Source organism: Rhinolophus sinicus, linkage group LG01 (assembly GCF_036562045.2).
Source record: "Rhinolophus sinicus isolate RSC01 linkage group LG01, ASM3656204v1, whole genome shotgun sequence".
Lineage (NCBI taxonomy): Eukaryota > Metazoa > Chordata > Mammalia > Chiroptera > Rhinolophidae > Rhinolophus > Rhinolophus sinicus.
The window spans coordinates 108,644,124-108,658,854 of record NC_133751.1 but is presented as its reverse complement, the minus strand read 5'-3'; the positions used below and the strand labels follow the sequence as shown (position 1 = coordinate 108,658,854).

General features: G+C 48.3%; 1 protein-coding gene across 17 annotated transcripts in view; it reads right to left on the bottom strand.

Moving 5' to 3' along the window:
- Positions 1 to 14,731, bottom strand: part of IQSEC1 (IQ motif and Sec7 domain ArfGEF 1) — a 489,184-nt gene that overhangs the window by 110,988 nt on the left and 363,465 nt on the right. For 3 of the 17 annotated variants that reach the window (XM_074334162.1, XM_074334257.1, XM_074334241.1), the window contains exon 1: positions 10,873 to 11,027. The exons of the other annotated variants lie outside the window; for them this stretch is intronic. In XM_074334162.1, coding sequence (XP_074190263.1) covers positions 10,873 to 11,006 — 134 coding nt within the window. In that variant the 5' untranslated portion in view covers positions 11,007 to 11,027. Of the gene's footprint in view, positions 1 to 10,872; positions 11,028 to 14,731 lie in introns of those variants that run through there. 17 annotated transcript variants of the gene reach the window in all.

The window sequence follows — 14,731 nt, the reverse complement described above, 5'->3', positions numbered from 1 at the left end:
AAAACGGGCACAAGGTTTAAATAGATATTTCACCAAAGGAGATATATGAATGGCCAACAAGCATTCATATGCTCAACATCACTAGCCAGCTATCAAGGAAATGCAAACTCAAACCACAGTGAGGCACCACCTCACACCCACTCAGATGGCTATAATCAAAAGACAGACAATAACAAGTGTTGATGAGGATATAGAGAAATTGGAGTCCTCATACATTGCTCATGGGAGTGTAAAATAGTGCAGCTGCTGTGGAACACAGTTGGGTATTTCTTAAAAAGTTAAACACAGAGTTACTATATGACTGCAATTCCTTACCTAGGTAGCTATTCAAGGGAAATGAAAACATGTGTCTACATAAAAACTTGTGAGTATCCATAGCAGTATTGTTGATAATAGCCAAAATGTCCATCAACTGGGGACAACAGATAAACAACATGTGGCATATCCACACAAAGGAATATTATTCAGCAATAAAAAGGAATGAAGTACTGACACACTGCAACAGGGGTGAACCTTGAAAGCATCATGCTAAGTGACAGAAGCAAGACACAAAATATTATATACTATGCAATTCCATTTATATGAAACGCTCAGGAAGGCAAGTCTCTAGACAGAAAGTAGATAAGTGGTTGTTGGAGGCTAGGGGTAACAGAAAATAGTGCTTGTTTTCTTTTTCAGGATGGTAGAAATAATTTAAAATTGTGGTGATATACTAATAATCATGAAATTATACACTTAAAATGAGTGAGTTTTATGGTAGATAAATTATACCTTGACAAAGCTTTAAGAAAACACATGATGACTAAATGCAAAGCAAAATCCTAGATTGGGATAAAAACTTGACATAAAGGGCATTATTGAGACAACTGGTGGAATGCAACTATAAGTTGTATATTAGATCCTACTATGGTGTCAGTGTTAAATTTCCTGAATTTAACTATTGAACCATGGTTATATAAGGGAATGTCCTTGCTCTTAAGAAATACATGCTGAAGTACTATTCAAGAGTAAACTCATCACACTGCATGTTTGCAATGACCTCTCAAACAATTCTAGGAGAAGAAAATGAGAGAGCAAAGTCTGGTGAAATGTTTCTCATGATGAACTTGAGTGAAGGATACATGGGAGATTTTTTTTTTTTTGGTATTATTCTTATAAGTTTTCTTGAAGATTGAAATTATTACAAAATAACTCTTACAACTCTTAAAGAATCCACCATAAAAAAAAAATGCATGGACTCCAAAAGGAGAAAAAGTACTGATCTAGTTGTGAACACAGCTCACACAGGGGATGCCCTGTTCACGACACGTCTGTGGGACCCTCAGAGAGAAGATGCAGCCAACAGCCAGAGGGCAGCGGTAGGACACATGCCTTTCCACAGCACTCATTCATTCACCCAGCAAATATGTATTGAGTGCCTACAATGTGCAAGGGAGGAGCTGTGAAGCAGACACACACAATCGCTGCCCTTGAGGTGCTGAGGTTCAGCTGGGGTGGGGGAGAGGGAAGGAGCTGTGGAAACACCTCAGCTGTACCCTGGTCCCAGCTCCCACTAGACACAGTGCCATGGAGGGCAGGTATTGGTGTCTGAATCATCTCTGTTCCCTGGATTATAAACATGTCAAGTTCTGTCCCCACACAGCAAAGAGGGTCGCAGCTTGGCAGTCTGGGGCCCACAGCCTTGAGGGCATAGCAGATACACTGGGCCATCTCAGATCAGCAGAGCGCAGAACCTAACCAGCAAGAGCAGGTGGTAGGCAGGGTAACTGCAGGCTGGAAGTGGGGAGGGGTGCAGGGATGGGAGTACCTCATTCCCCTCCCACCTCAAAGGCCCGCATGGGGCTATCCAAAGGGCTGGCCACATGCAAATCCCATGAGGTGGCCCCCTGCTATCTCCACTCCCACCCCTCCATGCTCAGAGATTGCTGCTCTTGGAGGTTTTGGGGATTCCTAAGCCAGGAGCCCCTGAATTATTTTTAGGGGATCTTGCATCCCTTATGCACACCCAACAGGGCTAGTAGACCAAACAAGTACTGTTTCATACATTAACATCTTTCAAACCAGAATAGATGCTGCTGCAATGAATAAAATTCATAGACTTTACATTCATCTAAAGTGGGTTCTTAGTAGCTAACCTTCATGTGTGTGTGGGGGTGGTCTAGGGAAATTTCTTACAGCGTTTGGTGATGACGAGGCACCCTCCTTTTACTGGGGGGTGCACTGGGGCCCCTCGCTAGACGTGGGGAGGACAAGGTTGGAGCGAGGGCCTTGCTCCAGAGGGTGAGGCCCTAGGGCTCCGTCTCAGCACATGTCCTTGTCCTGGCTGCATGTAGGACAGGGTGGGTCAGAGTCAAGCCTTTGGGAGGGGCTCCCACCCTGACCCCATGTGTTACCAGCCCGCCTGCCCCCAGCAGCCCCGCAGACCCTCCAGGGCAGTGACTGAGACGAGGCGAGTCCCTCCTAAGGTCCAAGCAGCCTGCTCAGGGGACCTGGATGACCCTGAAGGTGGGTGGCTGCGTGAAGGGGGTGACTCGGGCTCAAGCCAGCTGACTCCTGGCTCCCCACTTCTTAGCTGTGTGGTCTCAGAATGTAGTGGCTTACAACAAAGTGGTTTCTTATGGTGCATGACTGCAGGTTGGAAAACCTGGGCAGATACACTGGTCTCCCTGTGCTCACTCATTTGCTGCAACTCAGCTGGAGGGTCAGCTGGTCTGAAAGGTCCAAGATGGCCCTACTCGTGTGGCATAGTTGTTACTGGGGTACCTCAGCTCCCCTCCTCGTGCCTCAATCTCCCCAGCGGATAAGCCAGCTTCCGTCCATGACAATTTGAGGGCAGTTTTCCAAGAGCTTAAAAATGGAGCTGCCAGGCCTCTTGAGGCATAGTTGGTGCACTACAGAGCACTCAGAATGTGGTTAGTGGGGATGGAGAACCGAGGTTTTACATTTTTTTATTTAACTTTAACTAGTTAAAATTTAAATAGCTTCCATGCCTGGTGGCTTCTGTCCTAGGCAGTGGTGCCCTAGAGGCTTAGTGGGAACACAGAGAGAGTACGCTGAAGGGGAGCTGCTGGTTTAGACCACCCTCCATTCCCAGCTGGGATTTGGGGTCCCCCTCCCACCGAAAAGGCTGGAACACCTGGGCAAGCCTCAGTTCCCTCATCTGGTCGGCTCAGGGTTCCGTGGGCCTGGAGCTCCCTGCAGGGCAGGGTACACAAGCCAGGGACTCTATACAATGGGCAACAGAAGGGGTCTTCAAAAGTAATTTTACCAGGGTTGTTTTGGCTTTAGAACCTGCTCCCCTCACCCCAAACTTTGTAAAATAAGAACCCAGCAAAATCCTAATGATACACACTCTGCGGTTGTAAAATATGGCCACGGATTCCCTCTATCCTGGTACACAGGCCCCTCCACAGGGAACTTGTCCTCTCCCTGTCCCCTTGATCATCTGATTTTCTTTGCACAGTAGGCCAGTTCCGAAGCTGTGCCTCAAGAGGCCTGGCAGCTCCATTTTTAAGCTCTTGGAAAACTGCCCTCAAATTGTCATGGACGGAAGCTGGCTTATCTGCTGGGGAGATTGGGGCACGAGTAGAGGAGCTGAGGTACCTCAGTACCAACTATGCCACATGAGTGGGGCCATCTTGGACCTTTCAGACCAGCTGACCCTCCAGCTGAGTTGCAGCAAATGAGTGAGCACAGGGAGACCAGTGTTTTCCAACCTGCACAGTCATGCACCATAAGAAACCACTCTGTTGTAAGCCACTACATTTTGGGTGGTTTGTTACACAGCAAAAGCTAACAGAAACACATATAGCACATTCATCACGAGTGAGACTGCCCGGGAGAAGGCAACTGCTGGGGTGGGAGCACATGAGCCTCTCTCCACCCACCTTACCCACTACACTGGTTAGCCCTCCACATCCCAAAGGAAAGCTCAATTCTGGGTCCCCGTTCTGATGCTGCCACTTTCCAATTGGCAAGGAATGTGGACAAGTCACTTGGCTTGCCTCAGTTTCTCCAACTGCAAAATAGGGTGGATATTCCTAGCTGATGGGATTGCTGTGAGAATTAAATACAGTTGTGCTGATGCACAGTGGGCACTCAGAGAATGGCATGTCACCGAGAAGCTCACCGTGACAATATGAGACACAAGAGGATAACATGCTCTGTGTAGAGGGCCCGACAGTGCCCAACATACACGGACGCTCCATAAACAACAGCTATTACTATTACTTGTGTACAGAGGCCAGAGTCCAGTTTCTTCTTTGTGCAATGAGGATGTGGGCAGGATGCCCTCTGACGTGCTGTGAGGGCATCAGGGAGGCGGGCCTGTTTGCCTGGGAAGTCTTAGGGCGGCAAAGGAAGTGAGGAGTGGCTGTTTCCTCATCCAGCCGACTCCGGACCCTGGCCCTAAGCCAGGAGGGTGGTCACCTCCCTTTGACCACTTCCTCCAGAAATTCCCCAGGAAATGCCACTTTGAGTGAGGCACCCCATACCCTGAGCATTAGTCCAGCCTGCAGGCCCAAGTGCTTCACACTTCACACCCTCCCACTAAGATAACCCCAAGCAGAAACTAGTAGGCACAGTAATTAATATGCGGATATATATTTGTGTGTGTGTGTGCATATGTATATATATATGTGTGTGTGTGTATATGTATATATGTATTGCTGATTTGATAACAAATGCATTTGTCTACCTAAGAAAACAACAGCGAAGCTGGTAGTGGTTGAGAACAAGGGTCTGTAGCGTACCACAGCTGTATGTCCCAGGGCCCCTCCTCTCTACACACATGGCACCAGCCTCCGGCCTCATTCTCTGCCTCCAGTCTCGCCCCTATTGGTCAGTCCTCCACCCCAAGACATCCTCTTCAAACTCACATCTGATTACTGTAAAGCAGTGGGGCAGATGGTGAAGAACCTGGGCTTTGGGGTCAAGCAGCTTTGGAGTTTGAGGCCATTTGCTAATGGTGTGACCTTGGGCAAGTGACTGCATCTCCTTAAGCCTTGGTTTTCTTATCTGCAAAATCAGGATCATAAGAAACCCTACCTGATGAGGCTGACAGGAAGGCATGACGCATGTCAAGTCACCTTGCACTGCACCTGGCAGGTCTTATCACATCACACTGGTGGATGTTTCTGCCTGCCCAGCCTCCATTCTCACTTTGAGTGAGGCACCCCAATTTTCTTTGGTGAATCCCCCTCCTCCACTCTTAGTTCATACAGTTTGTCACCTGACTCCACCCCTAACTCCAGACTATCCCGCCCCCTTGCCAAAGTGATTGGCCCAGGGGTGGGCATGTGACCCAAAATAGGCCACTGGGAGTCTGCCCTGGGAGTTCTGCTGGGATCATTAGCTATAAGAGGATTGTAAGCCTGGAGCAGCAGGAGCCATCCTGGACAGAGAGGCTGCCTGGGAGTGAAGTCATGAGACATGAAAGAAGAGAAAAAGACACCAGTGTCTGGAGACAAAGTTTAAGCCCCAAATCAAATTGTACCTGAAGCCCTGTCCATTTCAGAAATAGAGGGCAATAAATTCAGCCTTTGGCTAGTAAGTCTGGGTTCTGTTTGTTTCTTTATTTTTATCCCTTGCAACCAAAAAAGTACTAGTTACTACAGCCTCCCTGCTCAGACCCCCGATGGCTCCTCTGTGTTCACAGAGAGAGTCCAGCACTCCAGCTCTGGTGCCACCTGCCTTCCTTTTTGACCTCGACTCTGGCCCTCAACCCTCCCAGACCCCATGCCACACATTACTGACAGCCATTACCTAAACACACCGTGTGGACTCAGCCAACAGCTTCCACCCAATATCTCCTCCACTCTCTCCACTTGCTCAGGTCCTGCTCACACTCCAGGTCCAGCTCAGATGTCACCTCCCCCAGAAATTCCCCTAAAGACCCCTCCACCACTCTGAAGTATCAGTGTCACCTACCTCTGTCTTCTTCCCACTCTCTAATTATATCCTTGCAGTTAAGTCCACTTCGTTTTTACCTGTTCAAAAATCACTACCTCACTGTATTGTTTAAGAAATAAACATCTTGAATTGACTTAGAATTTGACCAATTCAAAATTGGTTTTAACTTGCCAAGTGCATTTCCTGAACCACAGGCCTTACTGGTGCATGCAGGACCAAATGAGCCAGCACCTGTCCTTGGGGGACTTGAATCTGAAGGAAACAATTTCCAATTTGGCTCAAGCCCAGGGTTGCAAAGATGACAGTTTTTAAAATGTTATAATCAAACCAAGAACATGAATTTGACTTGGGGATAGTAATCAGTGACATTTATCAAGCCACTGCTTCACTGCATGTGGCATGCTCGAGCATATGTAACTTAATCCACACCCTGTGAAGTCCTGTCCCACATTGATAGATGAGGAAACTGAGGTTAAGGGAGGTTGCCCCAAGGGGTTACAGCACCAAATGGGCTGGGATCTGACCCGTCTTCCTGTTCCCCCCCAGCTGATCTCCGCAATGTGCGAACACACTGTTTAGGGGCAGCTTGGAAGTGGATTAAAAATTTGTCACTTAAAGCTCAGAACCGCTGGCTGCTCACGAGCCACCCACGCTCACTTCTGCACGGGACCTCTGCCTCTGGCTATGACATGACCCCTGTTTTGCAGGCATCAGGTTTCAGAGTTACTGTGTTTGCTTCCGGCTGCCAGTGTGATCAGAGTCTTGGTGGTTAGTCTGCTAGGAAGGTGTTTCAACACAGAACTGTGTTGAATATGGTGACTTCCCCATACGTTCCTGCCAAGGGTGGCATCCCAGTAGCCTCTAGAAGGCAGATCAGAGGAACTGAGCCTAGTCAATGGGTGAGTCCCAAATTCTAAGTGTGTGGGGAAATATGCTTGACTTATTTATAAAAGACCTATTCCAGTACCTGTTTCATTCTCTGCAAAGTGGGGATGAGGAAACTCCAGGGGCTGTTGTGTGGCTGGAGTGAGGCACCATATGGAAAGCTACAGTGCTCATTCTTTCATGTCCTCCCAGCCTTGAAGCTGGGCCACCTGTCACGCGCATGTAGGCTCAGCCATCCCCTCGCCCTTGCTCAGGCACCCCTCCTGATCTCTGAGCCCCACTAGGAGCTTTGGGAACCGGTACAGCCAGGTCAGCCCCACTGTGGATGGGCCCTAAGCCAACCTGAGCCCCACTCCTCACTTCTCATTCTCTAGGCAACTCCTTTGCCCTCAAAATGTAGCTCAGCTGCCACCTCTTCTAGGGAGCCTTTGGAGCACCTGTCCGGACGTGCACTCTGGTGCTCCAGCTGGGCTTCCATGGGCCTGGCAGTGCCCCTTATCTCAGCACTGTGTGGTGACTTCCTCTTTTCTTGTTCCATCCCCCAGGGTACTGTCAACACCCCCAAGACATAAACAGCATGTTGCTCACCAAGCAGGTCTGTCGCACAGTCGGCCAGGCACAGAGCCAGGAACCCTATAGGGAGTGGGCCTCTCTCAAAGGCCCACAAAAGCCAGCAAGGAGGAAAGCAGAGGTGACCCCTAAGGTTACCCCTACACTCTGCAGTTCCATGAGCCAATGAACAAAGCCCCTTTTCTGTGTAAGCCTGTTGGATTTGGATTTTCTCTCTTTCAACTAGAAGGGTCCTCAATGACAAACTGAGGCTTGGTAAGGTGACCTGGCACACACAAGGTCACATGGTTACGAAGGTAGCAGAGCTGTGACTCACACCAAAGTCTGGGCTCTCCTGCTTCAGCAGCCTGACCACGCCCCAAAGTCCAGGCCCAGATGACAGCTGGGCACAGCCTGGACACTCCCCTCTGCCCAGCAGTACACCTCTTCCCCAGAAACAGCCGAAGCAACACTGATATGGATTTCTAGGCATTGGTTTGCTCATCCATCAACTGGAGTTAATGAATCCCCCCACCCTACCCCCCACACACAAACATACACAGACTTTCGGTGACAGTCAAAGGGCACCTCACACTGCCTGGCCATCCAGGACTCAGTGAGTGGACGCCACAGTGTGGACCATCCGCCTGCCCTCCTCGTCTGTCTGACGGCCTGCAGACCCTGCTCAGCAGACCCCTGCTCCAGCTCGGGCTCATGTCTGCCCTATGCATACCCCGCCCATACATGACTGACCCTCCTGGCCTAGTAGTAACTCTACTTCTGGCCAGGGGTCTTGAAGGCTGAACTCCTCGAGCTCTTTGATGGTGGGGGTGGGGTCCTGCATACTCCCCACTCACTCTAAGCCCAGAAGAGGGTCTCCAAGTTGGATGAGGCTGGCAGGCCTCTGGGAGATGGGGGGCTCATTTCCCAGGAAAGGGTCATCTGGAGAGTATTCAGGGACACACAGGCAGCCTCTTATGCAGGAGACCCCTCATGCTTCCAAGGATGCAGGCTTTTCAAGGTGCAAAGGGGGAGGGCAGGGGCAGGCCTGCCAAGCCAGAATTTATTTGGTGATCACGAAGCAATCTCCTTTTATGCTCGAGCAAGTAGAGGCTCAGGAAAGGCCTGTGATTTGACCAGGCTAGCACAGGAGGGGTGTAGAGCCTGGACCTAACCAGGCTTTGTTGGACACTATCATCTACACAGCACATCCCACTCAGAGGTTAGGAGCACATCCACTGTTACGTTGAGCATAAAGGATCTCTCTTAGCAGAGCCACGCTGAGGAGGGTCACGTTATAACTGAGACTTGGCATGGACACTTCCAGATGTTTCCAGGGAAGGACAGGCTGTGGATGCTGTCTCTCCTCAAAGCCTGGATTTCTCTCCCTGCTCCCGACGACAGAACCAGCCCGCTCGCTGTGCTCTGCTCAGAGCCCCAGGACCCCGCAGCCCCAGCAGGCCTCAGGCGTTCTCTGTCCGCCACCTGCTCTCTAAATCAACTGCAAACCCACCCACTTCTTTTGTACTGTTTACCTTTGCTGCATCCTAAGCACTGGTATCTGTGACATTGTGAATCTGGTGTGTTGGCTGCTTTTGTTGCCTGATGAGCAACGTGTATCTACAAAAATAAAACATGCCCGACCAGACCCCCTCCCTTGTTGTCTACCCCTTTCTCCTTTTTATCTGGTTTCTTTATCATTTTTGCATCTCCAGAGACAACACAATGCTTGGCTCACAGTAGGTACTCAGCACACAGTAGGTGAAGAATGATTAAATTCATGAACGAGTGAGGTGCCTGACCCTGCATGGAGTCCTGGAGGACTTCAAGCCTCCTGACTCCTCCTGGCCAGTTCACAGCTGAGGACATGGAACCTCGGGGTGGGGGGGGGGGAAGGAGCTTCTCTGAGGTCCCCGGGGGGCCAACAGAAACACCTGCTCCACAACCCAGCTATCCTAGCTCTTGGTCATGCACTTTCTGCCTTGTCCTCAGGGCGTCCTCTGCCCAGCTGGACTGAAATGGACCTTCCCTTCGGCCTCTCAGAAAGGCACCACCTGGCTAGGCTCCCCAGCTTGTGCCTTGAAGCCTAACAAAGGCAGGTCACTGCCAGAGAGCACCAAACTGAAGACTGGAGCCTGCGCTCTGAGCTGCGTGACCGCTGGGGTCCTCCTATAGCCCCTGGCCACTGGGGTCATCAGGGGCTCTACAGATGGGTCAGAGGATGCCTCTGCTGACTGAGCTCAGAAAGCAGCCCTGGGAGCTCTCACTCCTGTCACCTAACCTCCCCTCACTCTTAGGTGCCAGTGGGGCAGACAGCCCTCTCCTTAGCTCTGGAGTCCAACCCACTGCTGATGGAAAAGCTGAGACCCAGTAATGGGGAAGTCATGAGCTCACTCATCCCTGCCCCCTGCACCCCAGACAGAGGCCACATGATGCACTGAGGGGCTCAGAGTCACTCTGGGTTCAAATCCCAGCTCCCCAACTTACAACCACTGTGGGACATTGCAAGGACATCCTGACAATTCTGGGCCCTGAGTTGCCACATAACCAGCAGTGGTAGTCATTCCCCTTTCCAGGTTGTTGCAAGGGTTAGCTGGGGAAGCAGGACTAGGTGGGGAGTCTCCCTGAAGGGCAGGTGGCCCCAGGTCCCCATCTCATCAAAGGGGACTTCCCAAGGGACAGCACCAAAGAGCATCACCAAATCTCTCATTCTGTGTTCAAAGCTGCCCCACCCACCTAGGGACTGTCCCTCAAGTCCCTCCCAGCCTCGGGGGTCTGCAGGCCTTCAAGGTTCTACTCTGGATCATTTCAGAAAGAAGCTGAAGTTGTCAGCTTGACCTCATGGGGACCCCAGGGGACACTGCACAGATGGGGAAATGGCCCTGGGGAGTTACTGAAGGGGAGACCTGCCCAAGGTCGACCCTAATGGACTGACAGATGGCAGGAAATGCGGGGGGGGGGGGGGCAGGAACCTGAGGAAGCCTTCTGCTCCCTCTGCCCAAACCCCCATGTGCTTGAAGCTTATGCTCCAGGAGGTAAGGGGGTAGCAGTTGGAGAAGGAAACGACACCAACCACACTCCAGGAGCCCTGGAAAACTGTGTGACCTTTGCAGGCCTGTTTACTCAACTGTAAAATAGGGTTGTCAAGAGTCCCTCTTTCTTAGGGTTGTTGTGAGGTCTCCAGGCAAAGAACAAACCAGCCTGAGGGTCTTTGGACTGTCTACCCTCACCTATGCCTCACGCTGGTCTAATGCCCAAGGGAGTGAGAAAACTTCCCTCACGCAGCTAAGGCTGCCTTTCAGGCAGCTGTGGGGAAACACCTTGGGTTCCTGAGCCCAGGGTGGGCCTGTGTGTCATCCAGGCAGTGAGAACAGATTGAAGAAAACAGTTCCAAGAAACAACAAAAACCCTGACGAGAACCCAGAGACCCTAAGCACGGCAGGCTGCCCTGACAACTGGCAGCTCTTTACAGGTTTCTCAGGTAGTCGAGACCCCCTCCCTGCCCTGGGCCAGGCGGCTGGTACTCACAGTGTCACAGGGGATGGGGCGGAGGTCTTCCTGAAGCCCCAGCGCCCTGCCTGTCTCCACGGTCCTTGGGGAGAAGCTGTGGGCCACCCCTCTGCAGGGCCTGAAGTCTGACTTCCTCCCTGCTCAGCCAGCATCCGGGAAACCACGCCCCGGGGAGAGAGTGCCAGGCACCCTGGGGCCCCTGCCTGCCCTCCCACTGGGCCCCAGACACTGTCCAGGGGGCTGCTTCCAGGTCTGGCCAGTCCAAATGGCCTCAACAGGCAGGCCCCAGAGGCTCTGGTCAATAAATAATACAGCTCCTTCCCTGGCCGGTCTCTCGTGGCCGATCGCGTTTCGCGGCCACTCGAGTTTCTGCGAGGCTGCTTTGTTCAGAACACTGGGCCACTCTGGGTCTCCGACCACTCCGGTGCTAACATTCTCACTGAGGGTCAGCATGAACAAGCAGGACAAAGATAGCCCTGGAGAAAGGCTGCCCTACTTACTCTGAAAGCAGCTCTAGCCTAAATGGGACCCAGGGTGGCAGTCAGCCTGGTCTCCTCTGGCCAGGCCAGGCTCAGAGGTCTCCGTGCACTCAGCTCCCCACACTGCTGGTGCCACCCAAGGCCTTTTCACCTTTGCCCCCGTCTGTCCACCCCCATTCCTAGAGGCCATCCCAGGCCCCTCCTCCAGGAAGCCTCTCCTTCCATCTGAATTCCCGGTTGCTGGTCTGTCTCCTTTGGGTATCAATCATCATCCCTCTTCTAGACAGTGGCCACCGCCTCCTAACTAGTCTCTCCATTCCCCCAGCCCCTGCCCCTCCCTCTCCACAGTCTCATTTCCTCAAAGCAGCCTGAGTGATTGTTTCAGAAACAGAAAGCACATCATGTCATTAACCTGCTTAAAACCTTGCACTGTCTGTCCCTTCACCTCAGTACACTCTCAAGCCCTCAAAAGGATCTGGCCTTGCACATTCCTCCCTGACTCCTGCCCAGCGTCCCCAGTGTTCTTCAGGCACCCTCCTGCCTCAGGGCCTTTGCACCTGCTATTTGTTGTCTCTTCCCCAGATCTTCACGAGATCACTCCTTCCTGCTACTCTCAACTCAAGGCCACCTTCTCAGAAAGGCCTTATTTGCTTTTCTTTAAAAAGCTGTTTTATCAAGATATAATCCACTTTCCATAAAATTCACTCATTTAACATGTACAATTCAATGATTTCAGTATATTCAGAGAGCTGTACAAATATCACCACAATTTAGAACATTTTGATCTTTGAGACCCTATACTAATTAAGCAATCACTCTCGTTCTTCCTGTGCCCAGTCTAGATAAATACTCATTTACTGTCTCTACGGACTTAACTACTGTGGACACTCACATACACGTACATGGAACCACACACTCTGTGGTCTTCTATGACTAGCTTATTTCACTCAGCACAAGGTTTTCAAGGTTTATCCATGTCACATCAGCACTTCTTTCCTTTTTATGGCTGCATAACTTTCCATTGCATGGATGGACCGCATCAGTTATGAGAGTTGGGACAGGCCTTTCTTTTATCTTCCTTTTTATTTTTTGAGTTTGACAAATTTATTGGTATTTTAGTAAAGACATTCATCTCAGTTGTTTCTCTCTCCCATCTTGACCTTCGGTTAATATTGCATTTAAGTCAAGAAAAGAATATGTAGGATTATTCAACATAAACGGTAAAATGGACAAAAATGAAGTCTGCCTTCATTAAAGCAAGTTAAGTTCATGTATCTTGATATAATTAAACCAGGTAAGTAAGAATGAATAGTTCTATACATGTTTCCATTGTTTGACTTGGGGCTTACTCTAATTTAAATGCAAGTGAACAAGTGTTAGGAATACGTACATGCTGCTTCTCTGGAGTTATTGATTATTAAAAGGACTGAGTTATTACTTAGTTACCACCAGTAGACAATTTGAAGCTGCCTGCGAGAACGAAGTATGACAGTAAGTTCATGAGCCTGTTGCAACGCTGCTGTCAACCTTTTTTGATATCAGAGGGATTATTCATCATGAATTTGTACCAACTGGACAAAGACCTAACCACGTTTACTATTTGGAAGTGTTGAAAAGGCTGCTTGAAAAAGTTAGACAAAAATGACCTGAACTTTTCACCAACAATTCATGGCTCTTGCATCACAACAATGCACCAGCTCACACAGCACTGTCTGTGGGGGAGTTTTTAGCCAGTAAACAAATAACTGTATTGGAACACCCTCCCTACTCACCTGACCTGGCCCCCAACAACTTCTTTCTTTACCCAAAGATAAAGGAAATATTGAAAGGAAGATACTTTGATGACATTCAAGACATCAAGGGTAATATGATGACAGTTCTGATGGCCATTGCAGAAAGAGTTCCAAAATTGCTTTGAAGGGTGGTCTAGGCACTGGTGTCAGTGCATAGCTTCCCAAGGGGAGTACTTCGAAGGTGACTGTAGTGATATTCAGCAATGAGGTATGTAGCACTTTTTTTAGGATGAGTTTGCGAACTTATAATTGTCCTACCTCGTATAACATTGTAGTTTTTTGAGGAAATCATTATACTGCATTTTTCTTTTATCTATGACTATGCTTTTAAAGATGTGGTTAACTGTCACATTAAAATAGAATTCATATGCAATACAAAGTACAAACAACAACAAACACCCCTACTACACACAGCTTAACAAAATGGTGGAAGATTCCATAAAATGTTTAAAGATGCATTTACTTTGCTTCTATTTTCAGTACCTAAAACGTACTTTTGAGAAGCCACTGCTTACTATGTGCTATATGTACTATGTACTACAGCATGATTTAAGTATATACATAGTATGTTCAAATCAAATTGGTTTTCACAAGTTAGTAACTTAAATGTTTCGACAAAGTTACAAAAAGTGCATCTTTTTCATTTTCCATCTTCATACAATGTTGACTTTTTTGGTGTTTGTTACCTTTTAAAAACAAAACAGCCAAATATTTAAGTACTATATACATTTACAAATTTTTGTGGTGGTTGGTATTTTAAAAGAAATAGCTTCCTTATGACTTGCCTCAAGATCTGGTGGAAATGCTTAAGGAGCTAGCTATAGCTATAACAAAACCCAAGAGAAGCACATTCAAAATACCGACTTACTTTGGTAGCAAATGGTTGTTCTTTGAAGACTAATGAAGGTAGATAAGACCCTTTCCGGTGAAGTGGCCTATTTCAAATACTCAACAGTTTACATTAAATTAAGAAACAAAAATTTTTTAAAGAGCTAAGCATCTGTATCCACTGGTAGCAATGCAATATCTAGTTTATGACTTGAAAGAAAACAAATGCCCAGTAGGAAAACAAGCAATATTTTAATTTTATCTAATTAATAGTCCAGTCACATTTCAGTCAATAGTCCAGTAACATTTTCCTACCAATACAATACTCCCTTCTCTTTAAGGCTGTTTCCTGGGAGCCAGAAAGTTTAGGTTAACGAGGTAGTTAAGTTAGAGAGGAATTGCTTGCAGTTTAAACAGACAATAACTTTTTGCTTCCCTATTAAAGTGCTGATAGTTATGTCTAAAAATAGATATAATTCTTAAAAAGGTACCATTTCTGATTTTTAAAAAATTATCTGTAACCTTTGGAAACTAATCACACGAAACTACAAAATTAGCAACTGTCTTGAAGTCTGTATATAAAACATAAATTACCTCTAATTTCAAACTCTCATTTATTAGTGTACCACTCAATCTTAAAAATAAATAAATAAATAAAAGGCGGCTCCAAAGATAGCCTTGTACCATTCTTTAAAAAGGAAACTGTTCCTTTTAACTTTACATCCACCACACCCCAATTTCAAAACACATCGTTTGTCTTGGTCCTGGACATTTCCA